This window comes from Pieris napi, chromosome 10, assembly GCF_905475465.1.
Source record: "Pieris napi chromosome 10, ilPieNapi1.2, whole genome shotgun sequence".
NCBI classification, from domain to species: Eukaryota; Metazoa; Arthropoda; class Insecta; order Lepidoptera; family Pieridae; genus Pieris; species Pieris napi.
Genome location: NC_062243.1, coordinates 10226758 through 10246626, shown reverse-complemented (window position 1 = coordinate 10246626; position 19869 = coordinate 10226758). Strand labels below are relative to the sequence as shown.

The 19869-nt window shown below is 35.3% G+C and overlaps 2 protein-coding genes across 7 annotated transcripts; one reads left to right on the top strand and one right to left on the bottom strand.

Annotated features, from left to right (window-relative positions):
• Nucleotides 1-278: 278 nt before the first annotated feature.
• On the bottom strand, nt 279-15432 carry LOC125052925 (nucleosome-remodeling factor subunit NURF301). 2 transcript variants are annotated; one of them, XM_047654009.1, is made up of 18 exons: nt 13811-15432; nt 13321-13603; nt 12789-13222; nt 12252-12479; nt 11839-12011; nt 11521-11718; nt 11160-11400; nt 9271-11036; nt 8630-8867; nt 7342-8486; nt 7114-7228; nt 6846-7000; nt 4956-5154; nt 3856-4409; nt 3366-3541; nt 2610-2777; nt 1746-2026; nt 279-867 (listed from the first exon to the last, which is right to left on the bottom strand). In XM_047654009.1, exons 1-18 carry the CDS (start codon nt 14835-14837, stop codon nt 662-664), a joined length of 7587 nt encoding a protein of 2528 aa, XP_047509965.1. In that variant the 5' UTR covers nt 14838-15432; the 3' UTR covers nt 279-661. The 2 variants fall into 2 exon arrangements, with proteins under 2 accessions (XP_047509965.1, XP_047509966.1); XM_047654010.1 differs by having other exon boundaries at nt 3366-3538.
• Nucleotides 15433-16190: 758 nt separating this feature from the next.
• Nucleotides 16191-18801, top strand: LOC125053255. Of its 5 annotated transcripts, none has more exons than XM_047654516.1 (5): nt 16191-16438; nt 16679-16835; nt 17255-17413; nt 17721-17943; nt 18437-18801. In XM_047654516.1, exons 2-5 carry the CDS (start codon nt 16692-16694, stop codon nt 18781-18783), a joined length of 873 nt encoding a protein of 290 aa, XP_047510472.1. In that variant the 5' UTR covers nt 16191-16438; nt 16679-16691; the 3' UTR covers nt 18784-18801. The 5 variants fall into 5 exon arrangements, with proteins under 5 accessions (XP_047510472.1, XP_047510475.1, XP_047510476.1 ...); XM_047654519.1 differs by having other exon boundaries at nt 16194-16438; nt 16679-16817; XM_047654518.1 differs by lacking the exon at nt 16191-16438 and adding an exon at nt 16512-16532.
• Nucleotides 18802-19869: the final 1068 nt, after the last annotated feature.

Sequence of the window (19869 nt, the reverse complement as noted above, 5' to 3'; positions counted from 1 at the left end):
AATCGGCCTTAAGTCATCGATTTAGTCGCCTACAATTGAGGCACAATATAGAGCAACGAGGCAGTTGGCTTCTATCCAAGCAATTTTTTTTAGTTTCGTGTACCCATCATATCGTTAGCGAAATGGTCGTGTGAAACAACTTTAAGCTTGATCTATATAGTTTAATAGCAATACCTCGGCCTGCTTTCTTTTTTGCAGCCATTCAACTTTGTCAATAAAATAATTCAGTACTATACTAGTAACTTACTTCTGTTGGTGGTTAAATCAAACAAAATTAGTGTATGTTAATAAAAAATTTATTTCTTACATACAATAAGTTTACCTATGCTATGCACTACTACCAAAGTAACTCAAGTCAAGTTATCGCTAACATAATGTTTTTTTCATAAAGTATATAGGTACATAATATTCTTCCGAGAAGTGCATGTCAGCTTATGAAGTGTCCGTGTGATAAGCATTAATAAATACAATAAATACTTCACATGAAGCTGACATCTTAATATATATCTATAGAAATAATTTATACAGTTTATTTTCTCCTCCACTTCACTTTACAATTTACAGATGATACAGATCACAAACAGTAGTAAAATAATAGATACATCTCTAAATAAACCGACACAATCTCGTACACACTTAGTTTAATTCACAAGCACTTCTATCATTGTGTGGTTTCAAATAACTTTTCACGAAAATATTTAATTTTTTGTGCAAAAAATGCTTCTAGTCCTTCGGCACATCGATAAAATTCAGAATCCTTTGGATTGAAATATCGGCAATTGTCAAATATTTTAGTCATATCACCAATAAATTCACTCAAAGTACTATATGTTTGGTCATTCACTTTCCTTTCCACAGTCTGAAGATCTGCAAATAGAGATATTATTAGTCCATATTTTAGGTCTATTTAAGTATTGTTACTTGTTTGGAATAGCATATTTGACTTTACTAGTTTTTTTTATTATTTAAAAAGCTTAATCTATACATCTAATTAACTATAATCTCATAAAAACCTACTACTTTTGTATAAATCAAATTAAAGCTTTGTTGAAAACTACTTAGAGTTCAAGAACAAAGGCCAAATTTATAATTTGAATTGAGTGTAGGTAGGTCCTATAGGAGATCTGCGAAGGATCACCAACTGGGAAGACGCAATGACCAGAGCCAAAAGGCTTAATAGTACGAGATCCCGCTGCAGGATTGGTGTGCTCATCGACTTTTTGTTTAAAACCAAATTTTTATGTTTATTTATAATTAAGAGAATATATATATATAACGTCTACATCACGGTAATTAATATGAAGATTCTAAAAAATCACGGTTGCCGTTGCGCACCTGCCCCGCATCTCTTTGCAGCCAGGTGTAAACAGGTATGATTTCGATAAATTTATACGTTTATAACCTATTTTTATTAATTATATGTAAAATTGAAGCTAATTTTTTTCTATTAATTATCATATAAAGTTGCTTAATTAAATCTGGCCGCAAATAAGGGTTACTGGCTGTTAAATATAATAAATATTTAAGGTAGAGTGAAATAGAGTTAGCGCGTAACATCATTTGTCAGACGAGGACAGCGATTGCCGGCTGTGCCTAAAAACCTTAAACAACTTTTTTTATATACATATATATATTTGTAAACTTCCTCTTGTATTAGTTGAAATAAAGGCTTTGAAATTTTAAATTTAAGGTCCTTAAGGGGTTTAACCCCTTAACTAGTTTAAGTAAATTCAAAAGCAGCTCACCCATGGGTTCCTTGATTATTTTATAATACGTCGGGGCTTCCCTAGGATCAACCGGCTCCATGAAAGGCCACGCATTCTTATGCAAGTGAATTTGTTTGATGAGTCGTTTCAAGTTTTCATAATCTTTGGGGGTGAGTTCCTTCATATTTGCAAAGTTGACGGAATTATTTTTCTGACAATTAGGACAAATATATTCGTCTATGTTGTCTGCTTCAGACTGAAGTATTCCGACACATCTGCCGTGGAACCAGTCCTGACATCGATCACAGCATATGTAAAACCTGTGAATTAGATTTATTATTGAAACTCATAATTCTCATGACTGTCGAGAAATTGACTTACAGTATGTTTTGTAGGAAAAAAAATATTGTTTTTTTTTCTCAAAATTCTTGCTAATATTTGAATTTAACAATACCGAAACACATCATATTAGGTCCAGTCGAAATAACTGTATAAAACTTGTAATTATAGTAAATATTTGTGTAACAGAAAAGCTACTTAGAAAAACTAAACTGATTTCAAATATATGTAAATGTTGACAGTTTCTATACTGTCTCAAATCTTAAAACTAAAAAATCTATTTTGATGAAACTTGAAGATGGAATTAACCTAATTGAAAGAAATACATGATCTACATTTCAATATGATTATGATCTTTTAGTTTCCTTAAAAATTGTGAACAAAACACTTAAATAGATAATCCTTAAATAGAAGCCCAAATAGGTAATCATAATATTATAAAATCATAACATACATACTCGTACAGGTTCGCTAATTACCTCCTTTTTTCAAGAAGGTTAAAATAGGCTATGTTTTTGATAGCACGTGCTCAAAATGACACATAGTTTAGTCGAAATAACTTACTGTGAATTATCGTAGGGTTGCCGACAGAGACAGTAGAGCTCTTGCGTCTCTTCAGCCCTTCTGCACTCGGAGCACACATACTCCTCCATAGTCTTACTCATCTCTTCAGTGACGCCGACACAGTCGCCGTGGAACCAGTTACTGCAGTGTTCACAACCCACGTAAAACCTGCAAAATTGTATGAGGTATAGAGGCTAAATAATAAATAGGAAATGCAGAAAATTAGATGAAGCCTTTTTTAAAAGGTCCTTGTAAAATATTAATGCTTTGTATATAAATAGTGTGTGAATCATTTGTAAAAAGGTTAATTTCAAGAAATAACTTATTATTATTATTAATATCTAAATATTCTTAGGTCGACGAGGCCACGATATTCATAATTGTTTTCTAATATAAGTCTGGTCAAACATCGGAAATCTGGTTTATATTGTTTGTGGTATGTCGTATAATTATAAAAATAAATTGTCATAATATCTGTGAAGCCAGAAAAAAAAAGTATTCATCGAAACTGCAAGAAATATCAATTTTAGAACTCTAAGAAGAAAATAGTTTCAAACATATTCTTTAATTCATTAATTTAGCATAGTTTTTTTAAGTTTTGTGTAATGTGTCAATTACATAATTCATTATTATCTGTATATTTAATTACATGTTTGTCCGTTTGGTGGCGCCAGGTTATTTATAAGTGCTAACATTAGCCGATTTAAATTACAACAGGACATTTTTATGTGATGGGCATCGATCAATAACACTTACTTGGTATTATCATATGGAGTCCGACATATACACAAGAGTTTCTCTTTTTTGACTGACTTCTTAGTTTTCGGAGTTGCATCGCGACTGACCGAGGTAGTCCGTCGTTTGCCTCGGACTTCTTCTTGTTTAGTTCTCTCGGCACGAGTTCGTAAAGCCAATTCAGCGGATAACTCCTTCTAAAACAGTTTATAATCAGATAAATATGTTTGGATGAAAAGTTAGAGAATGGTTACTTTTAAGAGCTGTTTACACTAGAATACACAATGCAACGATATCTGCCTCTCTTGGTACAGTGTAAACTCTTTATAACGAATTTCAACCGAGCATTCTTATTCGTTACAGGGAGGGAAGATTTAATGTATTATTATATTGGGTTAAACCAAATAGATTTAACATATTTTTACGTTATAGAGTTTTTAACGAAAGACGTTATAAAGAGTTGGCGCTGTATTTTTTTTTAAATGAATGTCAATGCAATAAAAATAAACACCTGTATTTCAACACCGAGCTCCTTCTCCAACAGCCCACGCTTCTTGATTATATCTTTTTTAAGCATCTCCTTGTGTTTGAACAGTATCATTTGCAGGCGCGAGTTGTTCGTCGCTGTGCGTCGTCGCTCGTCGGCGGCCGAGAGGGGTGCGGGGTTGGGGGCCGGCAGGGCTCTGGGAGGCGTCGGAGGGGCCGGCGTAGGGGGAGCGTGAAGGGGCTGCGCTAGCACGGGGACGTGTCTCGGAGGGGCGCGGGGCGACGCTGTCGGGTTGGGAGGAGTGAGGTTGGGGATCGGGGAGGGTGGACGCGCTCGACCTCGCTTCCGCGGGCTCGTCTCGACCCACTCGTCGTCATCGTCGTGCCGGATGGGGGGGCGGCGGCGGGGTGCAGGCGCGGGGGGCGAAGGGGAGGGGGAGATGACGGGAGGTGGAAGGGCCCGCACTTCGCGCTCCACAATCTCAGGCTTCATCTGCTTCTCTTGGTACCGCTGTAGTTGCAGTAGTTTCTCCTCGATTTCAGGATTCAAGTTCTCCTGCTTTAAGGCACTTTTGATTGCTGCGAATTTATTACGTAAATTAGAAGTTAAAAATATAGACAATATAGAATTGAACAATAAGTAACAAAGTAACGTAGACATTACTGTTTTGACGTGATAACGTCTTTAAAATCGTTTTAGTCGGGTGACATGTTCAGAAACTTGTGTCACACCAAAACCTCACGAGCGCGATCGCAGGTATAACGAGAGAGAGACGGACCGATCTCCCGTCTCATCTCGAGCGCTGCCAGTCATTCCGTGAATGTAAGAAGAAAAATGTATATCATAGTCGAATAAGTAAACTTGTCATTTTACACCCGAAATTTATCATCAAAAGTGTGAATAAAACGATAGATGTAATTTAAAATTTGAAAAAATTGTTATCTTCATTAATTCCTTACTTCCCAAAAACTTATCACCAATAAGACGTTATCACGTAAACATCTCGATCGTAAACCTACTTTACAAACAACCAATTTTTTTTTTTTAATTTCTTGCATTACATTAACACTTGTAACAGTGCTATGAGTGTCAACCTGGTATTAAAACTTGATAAAGCCACTTACTCTGTTGGATGTAGTCAGGAGTGAGGATAAATTTATTATTTAGAGTCTCATCTTGAGAGTTAACAATATCTGTTTTAGTAATATTTCCCAGTATATCTTCAGGCTTCGAGGGCACAGCTTCTTTGCTACTTGCCGCCACTGCGACATTGTCTTCACCGTTTACTAAAGATCGCTTTAATCTATCTTCCTCATTTGTCTCCTAGAATATATACAAAATCATATTTCTACTACCAACATAAATAAAAAACAAAACAAAAAATAAGAAACAAAAACGTTTTGTGGGAATATATGATAATTTCATTTATAGATTTACTGATTTATAATACGTTAATTACAATGTGTGACATAATGAAATCTTTTCTTACATAAGTTATCGACTAAGATTGCCCATACACCCCCACAAAATAGCAATAATAAAAACAGAAATTTTATCAAACAATAAAGGTCTATTCAAATGAAAGTCAATAATTTTCATATTATTTTATTTTTTACTGATTATATTGCACTGTCCGTTATATCAATGTAGTACTACAATTTTACATTTCACGAGGTGTATGAGCAATTCAGTTACTACGATTTCATTATTTATATTTAATATATGACGGTAAATTAAGAAGGATGGGACATCTAAAGAATTATGGCAAAATATTTTGTTTTCATAAAAGTAATTAAAATCAAAATAATTTAGATACCCCATCCCCTGTACAATATTCAGGAATAGAATGCCCCTTTTCGTTGATCAGTAAAATACGAAATGCTTCGATATAAAAGTGATATAATACTGTTTAAATGTAAATTAACGCTAGCAATAATTGTTCTACTTTTGAGGCGAAAATTTTAATAATATATCAACTTTTACAGAATTTTTTTACTACAACCGTCACAATTTACATACTTAGAATATGTAGAACATAGTATATTGCAACTTGCCCCAAAAGCCACATAAATTGATAATAAAAAATTGTTTTATTATTTTTAATTACACTACGAATATAATTCGGCGAAAACGACAGAATGTCAGCTTTTATTTCAAGCAAATAACGTAAAACTTTCAGCCTATTTCTTTGGTATAAAATATGACCATAAAATCGTCCAAACAAATCAGTCCATTGCCTACTTTCTAAGCTTATGAGAGTCTATATTAAACCAGTCTTATAAAAATCTTTACATTTTTCGTTAGGATAACTATGTACTTTCAATTTTATCCATAAAAATACGAAACGAAGTCTATTTGGAAGGAAATTCCTAAGTATGACCACAAAACCATATTCATATTAATTTTAAATAGCACTTAAAACTTTTAAAAAATAGTGTAATAGTTTTTACAAATTTCAATAATAATCCTTCTTCTTAGAGACATTAATTGATATTTCAAGCATATATTACGTTCAAATCAAATTAATATGGTATTGTGTTTAATCCTGTGAACTATACATGCTAAGTAACCATATAATAATAACTGAATTTTACAAGTCTTCGTCGTTATTAATATACCTAACATAGAATTGGATTACAAATTAACATTAGATATGATTTTAATAAACATAGAACTGAATTCAAAAGATGTATAGTGAAAAATCTTATTATTCGATTAATTATAGAAATATGTACAGCGTGTATGTTACGTTACACCTATGAAAATCATATCGCCATTTTAATTCTTCAAACGGAAATTGGTATTGATCAGATTTAGATATATTACGGTAATGGTTTATTTGTATTGTTCGGAAGCATATAAAATTGTGCATTTAACAAATACGATTTAAATATTAAAATTGTGGATTTCTATCAAATTTAACAAATATAGTCTTCAAGTTCGTTCTGTTGCATTTGCTTGAAGTCGATTTTCACAGTTGCAGAGACATGACTGTATTAATAATAATAAATTACCTGGTGCGCGGGAGTGGGTATCGTGAGAGAGTGGATGGGCTGGATGGGCTGTATGGTCTGCATGGGCTGCGCGGGGAGGGCTGTGGGCGCGGGCTGCACCGCCAGGTACATCTTGCGCGGACCCAACATTCCCTGCTTGCCGGTAGACTCTTGCGCTGGAAGATAAAGGCCCAATTAATATCACATTTTTTAGTGGAGATTTTAATTAGTCGTCTTTTTCATTTTTACTAGAAACTATAGATTTTAAAAACGCTACATTTCCTGTTACCTTTTAGTAATTGTTGTTTGACTTGATGTTGCACTAATCCCAACTGTTGGGGGGTTAAGGAATAACCGTGAAGTCCCTGCAGGACTATACTGGGACCGCTGCTCGTCTGCATCACCTGGGAACGAAATTTATAATTTTATTATACGATATTATTTTATGAGATTTAAATGTATAATGTCTTTGAGAATTAATAACAAATCTATTTAATTGTTCAACAACAAAACACACCTGAGCCGTAACAGTCTTTATCACAGTTCCAGGCGGTTGTCCGGCGAGCAACCTCTTTTCCATGATCTGATCCTCCGTAAGCTGCTGGGGCGAGTTGGAAGTGGCGGGAACCAGAGCCGGGGGCCTCACCAAGGACGGGGCGGGGGGCGCGGACGAGACGGGCTGGAGGGCGGGGGCCGGCGTGAGAGCCTGCACCGCCTGCACCGCCGGGGCCGCCGGAGAAGCCGCCTGCGCGGGCACGGGGCTCTGCCCTATGTGGGCGACTATCTGCGCTTGGTTGTTGCCCGTGTGCCGGATGAGCACCTGCTGCCCGTTGACCGTCGCCAGCTGCACCTTGCCGGTCGCGAGCTGTTGGGCCAGGGCGGGGCTGTTGACGACGATCTGCTGAGCGCGCGGGCGCGGCGTCTGCGGGCGGATGGGGGTGACGGGGGGTGCGCGAGGAGGGGTGGCGGCGCGCTGCACCAGCTGTCCCTGCATCAGCACGGCCTGCATGCGAGGCGTGGCGGCGGCGGCCGCCCTGCCGCCCGCGTTGCCCGCCTGCACTACCAGCTGCTGCGAGGGTTGGACCACCACTTGCTGCGAGGGCACCATCACCTGCTGCGAAGCTTGCCCGACCACCGGCTGCGCGGGCTGCACTACCAGGTGACGACCGGTCACGCTCTGCGAAGGCTGCAGCACTCGTTGCACCGGTTTCGTCTCCTCCGGCTTTACTTTGGGAGTTTTTTCGATGGAATTTTTGCATTTTTCCGTGTCAATCTTGCCCGAGGCGGCCGCGATCAACTGCCCCGTTCCGCCTTGCTGGCCCGCCATCACGACGTGCAGTTTGCCGTCGGCCATCTGCACCAACTGTTGCCCCGGCAGGAGACCCTTGACGGTGATCTTGCCGTCGGGCCCTCGTATGATTTGAACTTTTTGGGGGCCCTCCTTCTGGGAGGGAGTCATCGGCTTAGGTGATTCGCTGGACAATTTCACACTTTGAACGGGCTGACTGATGACGCGTGTCGTCCCGTCGCTCCCCTTAGTCATTATGATTCTTCTAGTTCCTATAACATTCTTCTGTCCGCCCGACGTAGGGGTGTTTGCAGTCAATAGCGTCGACAAAGTATTTTTCCCGGAATTGTGGTTGGGCGTTCCCTTCGATTTATCTAAAAAATAATTTTTCTATGAAGTATGTAGTTGATAAGTAAGGCTTTATTAAGCAAAAGCAAACTATGGTTGATAATTTTGGAATATCCCCCTCGGGATCAGACCAACAAAGCAACAATAAAAAGCGATAATATCTATATACCCTGCGACAACTCGAGCGCCCTCTTCTGCTGGTGGGCAGCGCGTTGCTCGCGAAGCTGCTGCTCCATCTTGTCCTTGATGTCAGCCGCGTGCGCGGGGGGAGGTGTGGGCACTCTGCCCCTGAGGGGCAACTTGCCCGTGGTGGTGCGCGTCACTGGCGTCATCCGCTCCGAACGCTCGCCGTATTGACGCACTTCCCACAGTTCCAACTTTTCCTCGTCTACCCATTCTTCCGTTACCTACGGTTTCCACGAATCCAAAATTAATTATGGTAATATAAGCCTCAACAACTTAATTTTTCATACACACTTAGGGTCTGTTTCACAATGTACGGATAAGTTCCAAATTAGCTATTTATTACTTGTTTATTTATATTAGGATAAACACTATTGTTGCGTTTTACGACTGTCAGATATTCGTCACATAAAGTCCATCATAAGTAATGAGTACGATGAATGTGTTGCATAGCTATTTGGTACTTTATCCATACATTGTGAAACAGACCCTTAGGATAACAAATTAAATGTTCCAGTTTTAAAGGATAATCTTGTCTCGATAAGCTCAGCGTGTCTGCTAAACAAATATACTAACTATATGAAATGAAAAACAAATTAAATATAACAAAAAAGGAAACAAACTGACCTGAGGTTCCGTATTTTGTGGGGATTCCGCTCGTTTCCGTTTCCTCAAGCCGCTGCGAATGGACGTCACTTCACGCACGGTTTTGGGAAGTTCAAGGGGAATGACGACTCGACGTCTTAGATATTGTGTCCTTTCCGAAAATTGGCCGACGTGACGATGTTTCAAAAGCTCCAAGGAAACGATTTCGGTGTCCGTGGTGAGTTGGTGCTTGCCGTCAGCCGTGGCAGCTTTGGCTGCCATGTCGTCCCAGCGCAGGCATGCCCACATCACTCTAAGTTGCAGGGCAGCACTGGCCAACCACTGGAGGTTCACCGTTCTGTACAACCAACAGGTTTTGAAAAGAGGCCTAGGACAAGGATACGGCCAAACCAGCTGATTTGGTTTAGCACTATGGCTAAATCCGTGCACCGTAGCGTGACCTCCTTGACGACTCAATTTCCTTAGTTCATGGTTAGGCAAGACCATTATTGTTTTCGTTTTACTTTTCGTGTGAAACGATGAGCAAGGTGGATACTTCACTGGCGTCCTCTTCTTTTTCTTTTCAGTTGCGGAAGTTTGGACTCTTTTCAGGTAAAGTTTTCCACATGGTTTTTCTGTAGAATAAATTCTAACGATTCCACATTCAGTCTTCTCTTCTTTGATTGCTTTTTCTTCCCTCTTAATGCTTTTTGCTCCGAATCGTCTATTTATTGCAGCTCGGTACTTGGGTACGTCTTCTGTTTTTTCACTCTTTACGGAACATTCATAATTTTTTGCTTCTTTATTTAACTTCGCTGACTTACCTCTAGTTATTTTTAACTTGGGAATCGGAGGACGAGACTTATCGTCGCCGCTTTCTGCATTCTGACAATCACTTTCCGTAAGCTCCTTCAAAGGTCCAATTTCCACATCATTCTCATCAATGTTATTATTGCCTATATCTATATCCATTTCATTGCCGACAGCTGGAACTGCACACTCATCTAAAGTATTTTCACTTTTAAGAATACTATCAGCATAAGGAATATTGGAGTCACTTCTTTCCATTTTCAGGCTGGGTTCAGAGTCACTACTGGACTTTCGCTTGATGAAGGAATCTGTATTTCTATTGTCACAATCTTGGGCACATGCAACTGCAGACAATAAATCAGTCAAAATATTTTCATTTGAATTAGATCTTTTGCCGAGAAGATATTGCTCTAATATTGACATTTTATTATTTTCCTGTGAGTTTAAACCAAAACCTTTGTTGTTGGCAGAACTGCTTTTTAACAAAGACAGGAGTTTATTTAATAAATTAGCTTTCTCAATACACAAAGGTGAATAACAGTTTACTTTTAATCCGGTGTGGTTTAAGACCGTTTCAGCATTCCTACAATCTAAGGAATAACAATTGTACTGCTTGGTAATTCCACTTAATACTAAATATTGCTCTCGCAGAGTAGCTATTTCGCTACTTATAGAATTATTTTCTTGGTTATCATCATCGGTTGTATTACACATATTTGTCACTTCGGTTTCTGAATCTTCAGTTTCAATATCAATACTCTTGTCTTCTTCGTTTCTTACTTCTTCTTCTTTTTTAACTTTCTCTAATAGGTTTCCAATTTTTTTTTCCTCCATGAACTTGAGATATGTACGCCGAGCCAAAAGATCATCTAATTTGGATTTCCTTGCAATTTTAGGGTAGTACTGTCTTACTGTGGAACTTAGAGCTTTCTCTACATTAATTTCTTCAAAATCCTCAACATCCTTCTCCAATGTCATGTTTCTCATCGATGGGGGTACTAAAAGAGAATTACTAGTTAATGTCTCAATAGAAAAATAAAATTAAGTAAGCAAGGTAGTATAGAAACCAAAACTAAAACAATTGTCTAAAGGAATTGTTATGTATTGATAAATTTACTTACATTTTGCCAAAACATCTTCATCAGTAGATCCATCAGATGTTAGGTAATCATATGTCTTAGGTTCTACTGCCAACACTTTAATGATGCTTCCTTCCCTTACCCTAACCGCTATTTTTGCAGGCCCATTGCTCAAGCCCAATTTTATAGATTTGTATCGCTTTTTAAACTTTCTAGTAGATGAATTCCAGAGCCAACCCCACTGTCCATGAATTCTATATTCTTCACCTTTTTGTTTCCACACCTGATACATAAATCATATTTTAACCAAATGTTTAAACTAAGCTATAAATAATATGTATATCAAAATGGTCAACAAAAAAAAAAATATATTTATTTATTTTTAATAAATATTTTATAATACCTGATTGTGAAGACCTAAGGAGTATTTAACAAAGTTGTATGCAGTGCGGTAGCGTTCTTCTTCTTCGTCCCTTTCTTTTTTCTCTCTCTTGTCGATTTTCTTACGTTCTTCACGCTCCAACGCAGTAGTCCGCATTAGCCGTACATGTCCCAGCTGTTCGTGCCATGCTGGTACCCACACCACACTTCTAATGCATGCCTATAATTTTTTTAGTATACTTAATTTTTTAAAAATAAATTATACAACCTCCTCAATTGAAAACCATTTCTATTTCCAAAACAATGTACATATTATTATAAGCGAAAATGACAACATTACCTGTAACACGCAAAGTGCTCTTGCAAAGTCTCTAGGTGCTTGACAGAGCTGTACAGCTTGCACCCAGGGCTTCCTAAGGAGGCTCCAATTGGGATGCATGAATTGTATTACTATATTAGACTCCAAGTGTAGAAGTGTTTGACGCAATGTTGCTACTAGCAATGGCTTTGTCGCTAAAATAAAAATAAATGTTTTAATTATTAAAAGCTATTGGTAATTTAAATGAACAAACAATGTTCAAGATTCAATATAACAATAATTATAGAATTGAACCTTTTTATAGTTAAATATATATATGGTTAAATAGAAAAATTATAGAATTGAAGTAAAAAGGAAAATTTATCTATAAATACATACAAGTACTACATCAGAAAGTAAACATATACTGCAACTTGAATACAATTTCTACATACCATTCAATAAACCAATCCATTTGAAATCCTGTCCTGATGACAGTGAAAATTTGTGTGAAATATATCTCTTCTTATCACGCTCTTCATTTCTTTGGGGCTTATTTAGGGCTAATGGATTACATGTATATTGATTGACATACGTCTTAAATACATTTTCATTTCCAAGCTTAAATAAGTATGTTCCATTTGATATTTGATTTGATCTTTGTCTTGTAAGACGTTCAGATACTGAAAATATGATATAAATAAACACATGCATAAAAGAATCTTACTATTTTTTTATACTGCAAAATTGTGATAAAAGAGAACTCGACATCATATTTTTACTTACTTATAGATGTCATAATAGTACAAAAAATTAATTGTGAATTGCCATAATGATTTATATACACTTCGGAACTAAGTGAAACAAATATTCTCCAACCACTAAAATACTCTAGAATGTCTTTATATTTCAGCTGCACATAGCAAAAATTGCCATTGAAAGCTTCATTATGGCAAGTCAATCCCTAAGACCTAGATATATTACAAGATTACCTTCTTCATTTTTCTTTATTAACTTATTTTTATTAGTGCTTTTTTCATCAGGATTATACGTTTCATTTTCTTCATGTTTTTCATTGTCCTCACTAGACACAGTTACTTCATGTACAATATCTCCATCACTTACAAGTGAATCTGACCCCTTGTCATCATCATTAATACTGAATCCTTGCTGTTGTTTATGTGTTTCTTTTGATATTTTCTTTTTAAGAATAGTAGCATTCTGTACTTCTAAATATGACTTTCTGTTTCCTTTAGCTTGATTGGTTAGTTTTTCTGTAATATCCATTTGACGAAGAATCTCTGACTTCATTTCAAGTAATTCGTGAACAAGGGGAGCTTCCATTTCCTTAGAATCTAATATATTTAGTAATTCTTGAAACTGGTCTCCTGTTGTGTAATACCAGACATCACTATTTTCAGCCTCACTAGAATGAATAAATTATGGGATTTTTATTAATACAATTATGTCTTAATTTCAAACCAATTACAAGAAAAATGGCGATACATTATTATCATTACTTACATAAAAATCCGTCTCGAGATAAACCAATATTTTCTACCATGCCTATCAAAACCTAGGTGTTCATGACGACAAAGTAATCCTTGTTTTTCAGCATCAGATACACAATCAGTAACACCAACAGTTTTATGTTGTTTACATAATGAACATTGCCAGTCTTCAGAAGGCACATCTTCTAGTGGAGGATCAACACACTCAAGATGATATACTGCTGGGCATGTTTCACAACACAATAAATCACCTAGGCGGTGACATACTCTACAATGGTCATCATATTGTATAGGTGCTGCAACAAAAATATAGTATTCAGTATTGCAGACTGAAAATGCTAGGATATTTAAAACCAACTGTTTTAAATATTAAATTACAATAAAATGCCAGAATATAATGCTTGTGAGCATGCAGCAAGCTAGGCAAATCACTTCTTAAAACAATATTTATTAAAATGTCTATATCATATAAATAATAGAATCTAATTAAATAAAAAATATACCTTCATTGATCAAATCATCACGAACTGGATTAGTGATAAGAAATTGATTACACAAAAACTGCAGAACAGCAAGACGATCCTCAACAGTTGTGAAAGGATATTCACAAGAATTCAAAATTCTTGATATATTTTTATCAAATGATTTGTCACTATCCACATAAGCTCTCAAAACTTCTGGCCATGTCATGACATCTAATAGAAACAGTGTTATATTTACACTATCTTTATGGTCTAAAGGACCATAATGAGTTTGTTGGGCATCTTCCTCCCGTAAAAGTGCTTTCAATAGCATTATATGTACTTCTGTTAGTAGTGTACTTTGCTCATTACAGCTAACTGCAGCACACAAGTCTTCTAATCTGAAAGGTGATAACCGTACAAGATGTCTAAAGTGGCGTAAAACCTCATAAACACCAACCACTTGCAAAACTAAACTATGAGGAATTATTAAGTCATCAGATGAGGCTGGAAGTACTAAATTGGGTATTTGACGTTCTTGCTGAAGCCATAGAGGATCAGGACTAGGAACTCTATTAAAATTCGAAACTGATTTTCGTGGAGTTCCCGCTGCAGAGTTAATAGAGCAAACGGAGAAGTCACTATCACTTCCAGCAGCACCATCACTCGCGGAAGCATCTGAACTCTCGCTAACTCGCTCCTCTTCAGGCTCTGATCTATCGCTAAACTCATCTCCAAAATCAGATCCATAGTGATATTCCGATTCATGATAATCTGCTGCATGAGGATTATATCCTCTTCTCGAATAAGCATTAGATAGACCACCTCTTCTACTTTTGTGTGATTTCCCACCTCTTTGTTTTCGAGTACTACGTTTGCTAGTATCACTACCTTGAGGCGATGACGCTCTTGATGCAGATGGAGTACTCGTCAATGATCCAGTTCCAATATTTTGAGCTTGCAAATATTTGGGTTTCTTTAATAAATGATATTGAAATTTCCTGTTCTTTTCAAAATTGCCGGATTTTGGGGGTCTCCCGCGTTTTTTAGCCCCCCTCCCCGACATCATTAGTTACAACTGTCAATTAAACACTATTTCGCACGTGTATCGCAAACACATTCTTGTTTACAAAAACAAAATGTTACCAATATTATTTAGCTTCATCCTAAATCCAAAGGATTCATAATCTCAGCCTCATACGACGCTTAGCACAAAACTAATGTCACAAATCACAAAATTACTGTCATTTTACACTTCCACGTCTAAATCGCAAGTTTTTAAGATCACTGCTAACAGTACATACATAATGTAATTTTTATTTATTTTACAGAAGGCACCAAAAGCTTTTCGTGACGCGAAATGTGAATAGGTAGGTAGGTACCTATTCATGCAATTCTCAAACGCTTCATTCAGAGCGCCTATTGGCTGGTTTTTAACCCGCCATGTTGATTTTGTACCTTGTGGTTTATTGAATTTTTATGATAATGAAAAAAATAATTTCACTTAAATTATAAACAATAGAATATATGACAAATTGTGTATTATGTTGAAGAAAAATATTTTAATGGCAAATACGACTTGGCAGACACTAAATAACACAAATACATTCAACGGACGCACGTCGTAAAAGTTAAGCTATTTCCGAAGATGGCAGCCATTTTCTTTTTCCCATTTATCGAGTCAATATGTTGCAAGCTTGTGTTACCCTGCGGCATAATTGTAATATATGAATTATTATAATCTGTTAATGAATTTTGCTTTATAAGATTTATTTTTAAATAAATAAATAAACAATTATATACAACTTAAGTTTCAGTTTTCTCTTTTTTTTAACTTTTGTTTTGGGTACAAAAGTTGTGGTAAATCAATGATAATCTTAAAAGATTAAAATGTAGTGTCCATTTAATTAATATCCATATTTCATTGTAGACTTACAAAAAATGTTGACGGTATTTTAAATAAATAGGTTTTTTAAAAAGTGTAAAAACGGGACTTAGCGCTAAGTTTGAATCCCGTGCGTCAAATACGTATTGGATTTTTAATTTGGCAAACTTGTAGAAGGTTCACCTGATGTTAAGTGATACCGTCGCCCATGGACACTCAATGCCAGAGGGCTCACGAGTGCGTTGACGGCCTTCTAAGAACTGGTTCGCTCTTTCTTGAATTTCGAATTGGTTCGAACGTACTTAAGTGGGCAGCTGGTACCACATAGCCATTTTCAAGGGTTACACATCGATTTATTAAATCGATTCACTACTGCATATGGATTTAAAAAATCGATCTATTGGGTCTGGGAAATCGCTTTGATTAATCGATCTGAGATCCTATCCCTACTTCGTACTTCGCTCTCTCCAGTAAGCTTTAATCACGCCCTTCAGGCGATTGATCACCCCGCGACGACCTTAGCCGAGGTCTGAGTCTCGCAGGATAAAGCCCTAGCGCTACTCGTGGGATAAAGCCCTACTCTGCTGAGCTATGCTCGTCAAAACAGCCAGAGCTAAACAGTGAAAAGGCCCTAATACCATCAGCGAGATTCTATTAAAAAAAAACTTTTGTTACTATTGTTCTGTGCTCTTGAATCTTGAAGTCTTGACGGCCCGCGCCCCGCAGTCGCATATGGAATAGTGCATTGGGAAAATATTATATTATTAGTCTTGAATAGAGGAAAGGTGATTTTTTTATTATGTTCAGTTGTTGTCTGTAGATTCTCTTAACTCCCTAAGATGTCCTCTGTATTATTTCTTTTATATTTAATGTACAAAAGTGTGTTGTTATAGAAATCTAAATAACCTAAAATCCCAATCTATATATTATTTTAAGTCAAAATCAGCGCACCTTTTAAGAAGCAATCCTCTGTTCCAAATGTTTTTTTTTTAAACAAGACTACCAAATAGTACATCAAATTTCAGACTGGCGCGGACAATGTATTTAATGAAAACTATTGTTCCAATGAATAGTTGTATAGATCTACCAACTTGCATGTATAATATGAGGAATCCTACGCAAGAAATTTCCAAAGATGACATTGATATAAAAATATGTGACCAGGTTATACAATTAGTCAAGGTTTCAATCAATAAAATAATATTTATTATATAAGACCAGAGGTGGCCTAGTGGCTTAAGTTTAGCCTTCATCCCTGATGTTGTGTTCAAATCACAGCTGTGCACCAATGGAATTTCCTTTTCCATTGCACTTTTTTCGACAGTGAAGACACACATCATGAGGAAGCTGGCATGACCCAAACCCCAAAATCAATGACATGTTTCAGACATGCATGGCTGATTACCTGGATACATTTAAAATAAATCTGAGGCCAAGATCCATATAGGGTTGCAGCACCACTTGACTATTATTATTATTCTAAATTATATCAAGTGATATATTATGTAGATTTCTTTGTACATATAGTTTTCTCCTTTAAATGAGAACTTTGTTTAATAACAATATAATCAAAAATTTAAGGTAACTCTTGCTTATTTCAGAATACATCACATACAGCTATGTTAGATCTTGAGGAAAGACAAAAACAACTACTAAACAAGTTGGATAAACTTCATGATCAAATAAATATAATAAGATCTTCTTGCAAGTTTGATAATATAAAACAAGACAATTCTATTGTTGCACTAAAACCAATTAAGGTAATCTTTAATGAACAACAAAAGTTTTATAACTTTAATTTACTAAAATTGTGATCATTTACAACAACAAAAAAATATATTTTATCTTACAAAATCTCAAAATATTTAATCTAAATAATTATTATTTAACAAATATAATTTAGTAATTTTAAGAACCAAAACCAAGATACTCTTAGTAACGATACTGGTTTCTTGATATTTTCTACTTTATTACTATCAAGATGGACACAGATTGATAGTACATCCATCTATTTATGTAGCCTGCTATCTCATATAATTTACATATAAAACTAAATTTTTTTTTCAGGAGCATCTGAATGAAGTTGTGATCACTATAAACCAAGATAAATTACCATGGTTTCTGAAACCTTTGTTAACTAAAAATCCAGGTTTAAAATATACATGGCACATTCATTCCTCGGTCCTTGCTAACAAAATTCAAAAAATTCAGGCATTTTTCAAAAACATCAATATGCCACCAGCAGGAAGCAATACTCCCAGAGTAAATTTAAGGATAATATTTAAAAAAAGTAAGTTATAATATTTATTAGCTGTTGTTCCCTATGGTATCACACATGTTATGACACATGCACATCATAAACGCACATAAATTTGATGCGAAGTTCTTTTAAAACTAAAAAATATATATATAATATTGCTATAAAAGACATCAATATCTACCTAAAAGTCCCATGGTGGTACCATATCTTTAATAAAAAAATATTCTTTTTGTATTAATAAGTCTATATACAATGATTCATAAGAAACATTAGCTTTACTATAATGTTTTACTTGACACTTTACGCTAGTAATATAATTTTACGAAGTAGTCAATATACTAAGGGCATGCAATAGCCTTCATCATTAAATAAATGGAATAGCCAACACAAAAAGATTAGTCCTAATAGTTGCTTCAGTTTTTAGTTAAAAATAAAGCACTTTTAAAACTTCTCTGAATCTTTTAGGTTTTTTTTTTGCAAGTCCCTTTAATGTCTAAATATAAATAATTTTGATTCCTTTCAGGTGCTACAGAACTAAAAATTTCATCTCTTGGGTTACCACTTCGGGGTAATGTGAATATTTTACGATACCTTTGTGAACAGTACCCAAACACTGCTGTATACAGTTACAATGATTTTGAAATGGAAAATTTGCTGGATACTTGCTATTTGCTTGAAAATGCATCGGAGGCTCAAAAACAAATCTTGTGTAAAAAGTTATTTGCAAGTAATGATATTCAATGGGTTTTTAGGAATCAGTTTAGCATTATAGATCTTGCTTTATACAATGAGATAAAGCAAATTCAGAATTATAAAAAACTTGTACCTCAAAAATGGCTTTCTAATTGTGAAAAAATTATAGAGAAGTAAATGTTCTATCCATAACAATTTTTTTTTTTTATATGTATTTATTACTTACTTTTTTACCAAAACCAGCTATTGGAATGGAAATATCTACTGGATCTAATGAAAACATAAGTTGCTATAACACGTAGATAGTTTTAATTTTATGATTCTTAAGACATATACTGTAGTATACTCTAAATCTCATTGTACTTAGGGAACTCTACTACTACTGCTTAGTTTTGATATTTTCATTCGGGAATGATAGGTAACTTAAGTAGAGAAAAAAGGCATATAAATTTAAAAAAAAAAGGGTGCGTGTACTTAAGTACGCGCGTAAGAAGTTATACTTCTTTGGCATTATTAAAAATAGTTTTTGATTGCATGCAAATAATTATTTACAATTAAATAATCAAAGACTGGAAAAGGAGTCATTATAGTCAATAAAGTTCAGTTTACATTTGAAAAATAAAATAAATAAATATTTATTATTATTCTCTTACATTAAGTGTAACATAAATTCTATTAAGTTAAAAGTATATATTATTATACATTTAGAACATCTCTACCAAACACTAAGATGTATGTTGTAGATTTGGCAGTATTGCACAATATAGCCATTGATTTCAAAATCAAAATTGATAGTTTGATAGTTCTTAATTTAGGTTGTTTTAACAATTAAGTTATTTAAACAAATAAAACACTATTTATCTTTAAAACATTTTTATTTCATTATACTATTTATTTTTATGTGACTCTAATGTCTGCATCAGTATTTTGGTTTGTAATTTTAAATTAATCATTACTTGGTTGTGCATCTCTGCCATATTCTTAACTCTATGATTGTGTTCTATTTGAAGCTGCTCATTTTCCAGAGCCCGAAAGCTATGCATATCTTGATACGAGGCTTCTCCAAAACTAAAACTACTACTTGCTTTTGTGCAACAAATAAGAGAATATTAATATAAGCTCTGTCCATGCAAAACTTAAAAAATGGATAATTCATATTATAAAAATCCATTTTGGAAGAACAGTCTATATATTAGTCAGATCAAAATCCGTTGTGTAGTTTAGAAAAACTAATTGCACATGCTACAGACCTGGATAGCAACT